Consider the following 11,219-nt stretch of genomic DNA (forward strand, 5'->3'; position numbering starts at 1 on the left):
GGTTTTGGTCTATGTGCCTTTTGGAAGGACAAAGTGTTAACCCTGGAACAGCCGCTGTTCGAGAACAACCGTCAGAAGATGCTCTAAGTCAACTGTGACTAAAATTCTTACAACAATTTTATTGTCATAGCTTGACATTTGTAAAACTTATATCGTCTTGTGTAAATCTACTACTGCACCTGCTGTAGATTTTTTAAAGTTTTAAAAATGGATTTGAATGCGCAACAACGAGTTGTATTAAATTTTGTGTTAAAAGTGGTGAAAAAAATTCTTAAGCCTTTTCAAGAATGTTTATTTCGGGGGGATGCGCGAACACAACAATTGCCTGAAATACATATAAACAGCGAGCGCGTTCGTTGTAAATTCACAAGTGACTTCTTTATTTTTTACCTCATGTTTATATAGGAAAACTTAACTAACGGACCATGTATAATTAATGTTATGTTATGTTATTCTATGTACTTATACATATATAAAAAAAAAATAAATAATTGGCGCGTACACTTATGTTAGGTGTTTGGCCGAGCTCCTCCTCCTATTTGTGGTGTGCGTGTTGATGTTGTTCCACAAATGGAGGGACCTACAGTTTCAAGCCGACTCCGAACGGCAGATGTTTTTATGAGGAGCTTTTTCATGGCAGAAATACACTCGGAGGTTTGCCATTGCCTGCCGAGGGGCGACCGCTATTAGAAAAATGTTTTTATTAATTTTGCCTTCACCGAGATTCGAACTAACGACCTCTCGGTGAATTCCGAATGGTAATCACGCACCAACCCATTCGGCTACGGCGGCCGCCTACTTATACATATATACATAGTGTTATTATGGCAGAATATACTTTGAACAATTTTATAACAATTCATTTCGGATAATTACTTAAATTAATAATTAAAACTATAAAAATTCATTTCGGATAATTACTTAAATTAATAATTAAAACTATAGGCCATTTGGCGTAACACCGGCCACCTTGAAAGGCTCATGGTCCTTCAATGTCTGATGGCAGTACGGCGAGCTTGTGAACGGGGCGTTTAATTACGCCCGCTTTGGTTGCCACATCTGCTACCCTGCCACGTCTTGCCCTGTTACGATGGCGGCGATGCGGCCGAGCACCCATTGCTGCGGTGGTGCGTTGTCCTCCTGAACCAGGACGAGGTCGTTCAGCTCGAGGTTGCGCTTCGGATGCAACCACTTGCTCCTCTGTTGAAGTCCCAACAGGTAGTTCCTGGACCACAGTCGCCAAAACTGTTGCTTGAGACAACAGACAAGTTGCCATCTGTCGCAGCAACGCATTGGGTCCATCGATACTTGGGCTGGTGGCAGCGCTCGAAGGGGGCACCCAACTAGTAGGTGCGCTGGTGTTAGGGCCTCTCCATTGTTCGGGTCCTGACTCAGTGGTACCAGGGGTCGCGAGTTGAGTACGGCCTCGACCTCGACGAGCAGCGTCTGCAGTTCTTCGGCGGTGAGCAGCGCGTTGCCGATTGCGCGCACGAGAAGGTGTTTGGCGGACTTCACTGCCGCCTCCCATAACCCGCCGTGCGGTGCCCAGGGTGGTATAAAGACGAAGGTGAATCCTTCGTCCGTTGCGTATTTCTGCACTTCCGTTTGTTGGGCCTCGAAAGCATCCCTCAGCTCGCGAAGCTTGCGATCGGCGCCGACGAAGTTGGTGGCGTTGTCGCTGTATATTTTCCGCGGCATTCCTCGGCGTCCAATGAACCTTTTTAGGGCGAAAATAAAACAATTAGAAGACAAGTCTGTTACTAGTTCTAAATGTACTGCCTTTGAAGTGAAACAAACGAACACTGCGATATATGTTTTTACTGGGGGTCTACCTCGTATTTTTAATGTAGTATAGACGGGACCACAAAAATCTACTCCACATATTAGAAAGGGTCGTAGTGCACGAAGCCTATCGGCAGGCAAATTTCCCATTATTTGGGTTTGCAGCTTCGGCTTATAATGAAAGCAGTGTGTGCAGTTTCGAACGGTACGACTACAAGCTTCTCGAGCATTGACCAGCCAAATGCGGTCTCGGAGAAGCGCTACCAATGCCTTTGCTCCAGCATGATGATTTCGAAAATGTAGGTACCGCAAGTATGTGGTAACGAAGTGCGAGTTCTTGCTTAAGAGCAGTGGGAACTTGGCATCATATGGGAGAGGCGCATTTAATAGGCGGCCTCCTACTCGGAGTAAATTAAACGACAGCGACAATTCCGAGTAGTTGTGCAAAAACGGATTAAGTTTTTGCAAACTTGAGGGTAGGGTGGTACCTTTGGTGAGTTTCATAATTTCTTCACCATATTCAACATGTTGAACCACCTGAATGACTTTGAGGAAACTTAATTTAATATCCTCAGCCGTCAGCATTTGTGTGAATGTCGCAGATGGATTTCTAATGCGTTTTATCCATTTTAATATGTAAGCGACAATACGAAGCAGTTTTTGATGAGAAGATACTCTTTTGGTGAGTTCCATAATTGGATGCGATTCATTTGCTTGAACAACTAAAACTGTTGCGTTCCGTTTCTTCTCTAATGCTTCGTCTCCTGGAGAGAGCTGGAAGTGGGTGTTTGTTGGCCATAACGCAGGGTCTTCTAGGAGGAACTGTGGACCGCTAAACCAGATAGAATTATTCAATTCGTCCACGTTACAACCCCGAGACACTTGATCCGCGGGATTTTGCTTAGTTGGCACATGTCGCCAAGTAGCTTTATCCGTCAACTCTTGGATTTCGGACACTCTGTTTGCAACAAAGGTCTGTAGTACAGATGGATGCGTTTTGATCCAATGCAAAACAATTTCGGAGTCTGTCCAGAAGTTTATATTTTCAATTGGCCGACTCAACATTGGCGCTATTCGTGACCATAATTTGGTCAGCAAGTGGGCTGCCGAGAGCTCTAGACGCGGAAGAGATTTAGTCTTCAGCGGAGCCACTCTAGACTTTGCAGTAAGCAGCGTACATTTCGTTGCACCAGCCGAATGGCTACGTATGTATATACAGCAGCCATACGCTCGTATTGAGGCGTCGGCAAAGCCATGAATTTGGCAGCTTGCACTCGACTCGGTATGTACAAACCGAGGAATGCTTATTGATGGTAGCTGCAGTAGATTGGCTTTGAAATTTTCCCAGCTGGTGTCGAGGTGCAATGGAATCGACTCATCCCAATCTAGTTTTTGCAGCCAAAGCTCTTGCAATAAGATGTTTGCTTTGGTAACTAGTGGGGCAAGTAAACCAAGAGGATCGAAAAGACTAGCCGAAACTGATAATATGTTTCGCTTAGTGGCTCGTAAACTGGTAAAGTTGTCATTTAAGACAAACCGAAACAAATCTTCCTTCGGCAACCAATGGATTCCAAGTGTTTTTGTGGAGTCTGTGTGATTGAAGTTTAAGGCCTTCTCAGAACTCTCACAATCGAAAAATGATGGGTGATTTGAAAACCACTTAGATAAATTGAATCCTGCCGAGGTTAATATTTTAACTACCTCACTTCTAATAAGATCTAGAGATTCGAAATTATCGGATCCTGTAAGCAGGTCGTCTACATAAAAATCTCTTTTTATTGCCTTTGAGCCGAGTGGATACAAATGTGTATTGGCATCGCTGAGAATTTGTAAACACCGTGTAGCGAGAAATGGAGCAGGCGCAGTGCCGTATGTTACGGTGTTAAGTCGAAAGATTTGAAGTGGCTCAGATGGATGTCGTCTCCACACTACAAGCTAAAAGTTTTTGTCTTCTTCGTGCATGAGAATTTGGCGGTACATTTTAGTAATGTCCGCCGTAAATGCATATTTATGCAAACGAAAACGAAGAAGTGTTGAATACAGCTCTTCTTGAATGGTCGGCCCAACCATCAAGATTTCATTCAACGCAATTTGAGCAGAGGTACGACTTGATGCGTCGAAAACAACACGTAATTTAGTCGTCGTACTTTCAGGCCGAAGAACGCATTGATGCGGAATGAAGTAGTGTGGCTCACTCGGGATCTTATTATTTGTTGGGCTCATGTGACCCAATTCGATGTATTCATTCATGAAGTCCAGATACATTTGACGAAGTTCTGGATTTTTCAAGGTCTTTCTCTCTAGGGCCTGAAACCGCCGAGACGCGGTTTCATAGGAATTACCGAGTAACTTACGGTCATCTTTGAAAGGCAGTCTTACTTGAAGCCTTCCTGAAGGCAAAACTTTAGTAGTTTTTAAGAAAAATTTTTCACACTCTATTTGTTCAGGTGTGAATTTTGTCGAACTAGATCCTGAAGGTATTTCTTCCATCGCCCAGAACCTTTGGACAATGGAATCTATATTTGCTAGATCTTGTTCAGTATGGCATAATGTGCTACTGACTGTGGGAGGAGGACGTTGGTTGGAGGCGTATTTGCCAGACACAACCCAGCCTAAAAGTGTATTTTGCAATGTTGGGTGATTGGGGCTGGCCTTGATCTGGCCTACAGCTAAAAGCTCGAAAAATGTTTCAGCACCTAACAAAAGATCTACCTTTTGAGCCTTATAAAATTCTGGGTCCGCTAAGCTAATGTTTTTAGGAATTTTCCAGCCATTAATATTTACGTTACGATCTGGATGGCTGGCTGAAATGGATCGCATTATCCAAAACTGTGCCGAAAACTCATAATTATTGACCCGCGATTTTACAAACGTATTTAATTTCGTCCTTACTTTTTTGGTTGCATTTCCGATGCCGATAATATTTAAGGTCGTACTTTCGCGACGAATTCGTAATTTCTGCGCCAAATCCTCTGTCATGAAATTCACCTGAGATCCAGAATCCAGCAAGGCTCGTGCAGGAAGGTACTCTCCGGAGCTACCTTTTACGTTGACTACGGCTGTAGCCAACATAACCCGATCTGGCGTACTCGTCGTGTGCATGGCATGCGAGGTCGAAAGTTGTGGTGCAGTTGCAAAGGATACAGGGTACTGGTGCAGCAACGTGTGATGCGAACGGTTGCAAACACGACACCGATCCGCTTTGAACTTTGAAACTGAGTGCCCCTTTCGCAAACAATTTATGCATAAGGGGACTGATTTAGCAAACTCAAATCGCTGCTGAGCAGAGAGAGTTTTAAAAGTAGGACACGCGGGTATACTATGATCATTTGATTTACAGTGCGGACACACCGGCTGTTTTATATTCGAAGTCACTAAGGCAACTTTTGTCCTCCCCGCATGAAGGTGGGGTTTCTGAATGCTGTGATTTTTTGACGGCTTTAGCCTCGACGTTGAGGCTTCATCGGCAGATAAATGTTGGTAGCGTTTATTTAATGCTGCCTCACACTCATGCCATAATGGCAGCTTATCATAATCCAACTGTTCCTCCCACTTTGACCGAGTAACGGTGTCAACTTTTGACATTACCAGATGAATTATGATAGCGTTTGTGATGTTTTTCTCGTCACCTAACGACAGCAACGAGTCGTAAACAGCCGACACTGTATCAATCATTGTGCGCAATGAAAGCGCAGATGGCTTTGGGATAGTTGGCAGTTCAAAAAGTTTGGAAATTGTGTCGAAAAATATTAAGCATTTATTGTCATAAACTTTTTTGAGACTAGCCAACGCCTTCGAATAATTTTCGTCCGACATTTGGAAGGCCTTTACCGTTCCCAAAGCTTCACCAGACAGACAGTTAACCAAGTGATTAAATTTCTCAATGTCTGGGATTGTGGGATCGTTGTGCACCAAACTCTCGAACAGACTCATAAAATTTTTAAATTCTGAATATTCCCCTTTAAATTTCGGTAGCGACATTTTCGGTAGTCGCGAGCTGTGAGGTGCAACAAAGGATGTTTCGGCTATTGACGATTTGTTTCTCGCCAGAATAGATTTTATAACGGACTTAGTTTCCACTATTAGGTCCTCTAACTCCCCACGGGCTATGTCTTCCTCGTCGATTTCTTCAATTTTCGACTGACACTTCATAAGCTTATCGCTATGAGAGTTCAAAATGTCCAGTCGACACTCCAATTCAATTGGATCTAACGACATTGTTTTATCGAGGAGACCCGTTTTTATGCGCACTATACTATTTTTCGCAACAGTTCGCTGGCGCTTTAGTGATTTCAATTCCATAATCTCCTTACTTGGAGAGAGACTTGGAACTGCTGTCTTTGGCTTGCTCATTTTGAGTTAAATTATTTAAACTCCCGAAAAATTTGCTCAATGTCCACAGAAACGAAAATATATCTGTGAGAGTTTGTGGCTGAAAAAACGAAAACGAAAAGGTGGCTGAATAGCCTGCACAAATCTCAATCAGAAAAACGAAAAACAGCTGTTGGACAAGGCTGTGGTCAGGCCACGAAAGGATGAGCAAGCACAGTAGCACAACACTACGAAAATTGTTGAACAGATTTGCGAAAAATCGATTTTTGTTTGAATTATTTCCTTGTAAATAATCCGTATTTACGAAAAATTTATTTATATTAACTTTATAATAATTTTAATTTAATTGAACTTATTGTTCGAAAAAAAGGTATTCAATTTATTTAGTTTTGTTTTTTAAATTTATTGACGATTTCGCATTTAAGGTCACACCCTTTATTATCAAATCCCAACGTACCCTTGTTTCACTTTCGCGGAGTTTTATATACGTATATTTGTATAGATGATTGTATATATGGTACATGTACACATATGGGAGTGTGTACATATATATGTATGTATATGTATATGCAAGAAAGTGAAAGGGTGATGCAAAAAATTGAGAGTGTTTATCAACAACAACCACAACTTTCAATTTATTGCACTTGTTACCTGTATAGGCTTATTGCAAGCCTTGACTTTCCTTTTGCAAAGGATGCAGGTGCAGGTCATTCCTGGCGGCGACAGAACCAGCGGTAGGAATTGCAGCGACAGCGGGCGATGACGGCAGCAGCAGTGACCAGAGTAGCAGCGACGGTTACAGCGATGAGAGCAGCGGCGAGTATGGCAGTAACTGCGAGAACTGTGACAGCGGACAGTGATATTGATGAGGGCGACGAACTGCAAATGAGCAGCGGTGAATTCCACTGTTTTTTTTTTTTTTTTAAGAACAGAACTGAATTCTTAGCGCATCCAATTACGGCACTTAGGTAATTTTTATTTTTATGATTTAGGGCTCACAGTTTCTTTTTCTTTTTTTTTTTTTTTTTAACGGTTTTTGTTTTTATAAAATTGCCTTATTTTTGGCCGAGAACATTTATATATCACTGTGACCGTTTATATATACATATAAGTACCGCACTGTTTCAGCTTTGCACTATGTATTTTAGTTTATTCTTTTTTATTTATTATATATTTTTTTTTTTTTTTTTAAGTACACGCTTTTTTACCGCCACTATTTATTAATTTACTGTTTTTAGTTTTTTGTATTTTTATAATTTAAGAATTTTTTTTTTTTTTTTCACTATGTTCCATAAACACGACACTGTATTACCGCTTCTCTCCTTATATGTTTATGTATGTATGTACACTATGTACTTGTTTTTTTTTTTTTTTAATTTTGGTTTAAGTCACTGAACCTTTTAGTGAGGGTGGTTTTTTTTGTTAGTTTGTTTGTTTGTTTATCACTGCACTTGATGCGAAACCGGACTTGCAAAAATGTAAAACGCGCAGGCAATTGTTGTTGCTAATTCAAGCACTTATTGTTTGTGCATATATGTTTATTGTTTTGTCTTGGATATAATTCCCGTATTGTTTATGTTTAATTTTTTAATTATGTTTCACGCATCAAGTCCCTGCTCGGGCGCCATGAAAAAAATTCTTAAGCCTTTTCAAGAATGTTTATTTCGGGGGGATGCGCGAACACAACAATTGCCTGAAATACATATAAACAGCGAGCGCGTTCGTTGTAAATTCACAGGTGACTTCTTTATTTTTTACCTTATGTTTATATAGGAAAACTTAACTGTACTTATACATATATACATAGTGTTATTATGGCAGAATATACTTTGAACAATTTTATAACAATTCATTTCGGATAATTACTTAAATTAATAATTAAAACTATAAAAATTCATTTCGGATAATTACTTAAATTAATAATTAAAACTATAGGCCATTTGGCGTAACAAGTGGATTCAATGGTGCAAAAATCTTAGAGCAGTTAGGAAACTGTATCGGTAGTGATACTCTTAAGAAAAGAGCCCATCATGAACACTTCAGAAGAGACCGTGAGTTCATCGATCCGTGACGAACGGCCGTCGAAATCGAAAACTGATGAAAACATCAATAAAGTGAAAGAAAAGTGAATCAAAAAATGCAAATGAACCATCACGGAGTTGGTAGAGGACTTAAACACTGCTTCTTGATTCTTTCAGGACGTTGGAGTTTCGCCGTGTTGCTGAAAAGTTGGTCCTATAGGATCTGTGTTTTAAATTTTCTGAATATATTCTGCCAACTTTTTGATCGTGGTGGTATATCGCAAAGGAAAGAAGAACGCACTTTCGATTTAAGGAAGGCACAGGGTACAATTTTTTCACAGTCAAAGGCGCTCTAGATCTCCATGTACCAGTGCTTATATACTTTTCTGTTCCACTTAGATCTTTTTAAGAAGGAAACTAGTCCGTGATACATTTTGCAAATTTCTCTGGTCTCAAAAAAATTATCGCCAAGATATTTGGCACAGCTTCTTTGAAGTGCAGGACATTCACAGAGGAGGTGTTGTTCATCTCAAAAGATCCTGCACAAGTCACTCTGAGGTACAACTATTATACTAGCTAGGGTGCCAATAGGGCAGTGAACCTTTACAACACCTGTGAGGACGGTGGTAGTGGATCTGTTGTCCTTTTAAGATTCAGTTTTGGCCAGAGCGCTTTAGAGACCATAAAGTTAGTATTCAGAGACCACCTTTTATTGGTTTCCGCGATTACGCTCAGGTCAATTGCAGTGTATAAATCATTTAGAGGAATGCTTGTGTTGTTGGATGAGCGAGAGCGACCTCTTGCATTCTTTAACACGTCTTGAATTGATGCGCGTTGAGGCCAGTGCATTGATCGCTGCTTAATTATCAACAAAAATGGTAAGGTTTGCTGGAGGTAAGTACATCACTCTTATCGTTTTTGCTGATTGGTTTATAGCGTAGATATTAGCTTCGAAAGTAACTCCGAGTAAACTCCCGATCCAGTGCCGTTGTCCATCTCTGAGCCGTCAATATAAATATGGTGATCAATGTCAATTGATAAGATTCTGGTCTATCAACCCTTTCTGTCGGGTATTCGTATTTCATACCTTCTTTTGAGATCTATCTTGGGAACCAGATAACCAGATGTTTTCGATGCGTCTTGTAAGTGTTCCACCGATAGTAGAACTGATGGTCGTACGTGCTTGCTTTTAGCATGCCTGTTGCTTTAATCTTGGCAGCAGATTTGGTCGCTATCCCTTTAATATATATATCAATGGGTGGAATATGTAGGATCACTTCCAGCGCCCCCTGAGACGTTGATCGGAGCACACCTGTTCTTCTTCCTTATACCTTCTAGTGAGCTGGATTAACAATTAGATCATTTGAGGTCACCCACTTGGAGAGTTTCATTAACCTTGCTTGCATGAGCACGCTGATAGTCAAGGGAAACTTCCCTGTTATGAGGATGACTACATCGTCCGCATAAGCAAGTATCTATCGTGATCCTTATCTTGCTCATGGTAATAAGAAATTCATTTAAGACTAGATTCCACAGTAACGGCGAGAAAACACCCTTCTGTGGGGTTCTTCTGATAATTGTTTTTTCCAGACTAGTGATGCCTAAGTTCGTGGTTACTCTGTTACCTATCCATCGAATACTTTTTCGTTCGTACCATTGATTGTCAACGCTGAACTTATCGATTTCGCATTAACATTGTTGAACGCTCCTTCGATATCCAGAAAAGCTACCAAAGTAAATTCCTTATTCTTCAGAGATTTCTCTATTGCTCCAATAATTTCGTGTAGTGCTGTTTCTACAGACTAACCCTTCTGGTAAGCATGTTGTGCCTTGCTGAAGTTATCGGAATTAAGGGTACTCTTGATGTGTAGATCAATCAGCCTTCCTATTGTTTTAAGTAAAAACGAAGGGAGACTAATTAGTCTGAAATCTTTTACAGTGTTACGGCCTGGTTTCCCTGCTTTGGGAGTAAAGACCAACCTGTCCTTCCTCCATAAACTAGGGATACCACTGAAGATAGGGATTCCCTTAAGACCTTAATTAACCATAAATTAATCGTTCCTATTGGCTGCGATAACATCATTGGCATAATTTCGTCCGGTCCTTCTGACCTGTAGGGTTGGAAGGAGTTTACCGCCCAGGTTACCTTAGTCTCGCAGATAATCTCCTTATACATATCTGACGTCCAGAAGGGCTACATCTTTGTTCAGTTTTCATCTATTCTCGGACAAATGTTCAAGTGTTCCTAGAGTGTTTTCATGAGTTTGTTTGCTTTTTGGAGGCCTGCTTATTGAACAAGATCAATGAAAAGCTTCATCTATTGTAGATGTCAACAAATTGACCTTATTTTCCCAGCTGGAGACGTTAATAGTTTCCTCCTCTTCAAAGGGATCTAACTTTGCCATTAGTTTAGAGAACTTTCTCCAATTTGCCTTTCTTGGATTCCTATAGGAAAAGCGTTTAGATTGCTCTATGTTGACTACGAACACGATTCTGCAGTGATCCGAAAAGAAGTACTTCGATGAAACATGTCATGCTATTGTCAACCTTTACTGAGCCTGAATTTGATACTAGGGCTATATCAATAATCTCCTCCCTGATCCTATATGATGACATAGTTTGAGATTAGTAGAGATTAAGAATTCAAAAATAAAAAAAAAAACATAGCCTCGGATAAAGGCAGAAGTAAAACAAAACCCAATCCTACGCGAAGGTCAGATCTTTCGGCAGGAAAAACTACACACACGAGTAGTGCCAAGCCTGTGGCCAAGCCGGGACCCACCTCTCACTCCGCCCCTTCAGGGACTGCCTTCACGGCAGCGAGACATACTACTGGTCACCATACCAACCCAGTCTCAAAACAAGTTTGCGAAGACATTACGTCTGCGTCTGGTGCCAGCAGTACACGCCCCTTCGCAACTAAACTCTCGGAAAGCAAGGACTACCCTGTCCTTAGACGAGCAGAGCTTGCTGTCCCCGTCGCTCCAGGATACACGGGAGCTCCAGAAGGAAGTCACACCCCTGACAATGTCTGCGGCATCGGACCACGTGGCGCAGCCAATGGTAACGGGGGTCGCCCTTCTG

General features: G+C 41.3%; 1 protein-coding gene across 1 annotated transcript; it reads right to left on the minus strand.

Moving 5' to 3' along the window:
* Nucleotides 1–364: 364 nt before the first annotated feature.
* On the minus strand, nt 365–10,722 carry LOC128869358 (uncharacterized). The gene is made up of 2 exons (XM_054111898.1): nt 6,766–10,722; nt 365–1,717 (listed from the first exon to the last, which is right to left on the minus strand). Exons 1-2 carry the CDS (start codon nt 6,823–6,825, stop codon nt 980–982), a joined length of 798 nt encoding a protein of 265 aa, XP_053967873.1. The 5' UTR covers nt 6,826–10,722; the 3' UTR covers nt 365–979.
* Nucleotides 10,723–11,219: the final 497 nt, after the last annotated feature.

This window comes from Anastrepha ludens, chromosome X (assembly GCF_028408465.1).
Source record: "Anastrepha ludens isolate Willacy chromosome X, idAnaLude1.1, whole genome shotgun sequence".
Taxonomy (NCBI): Eukaryota; Metazoa; Arthropoda; class Insecta; order Diptera; family Tephritidae; genus Anastrepha; species Anastrepha ludens.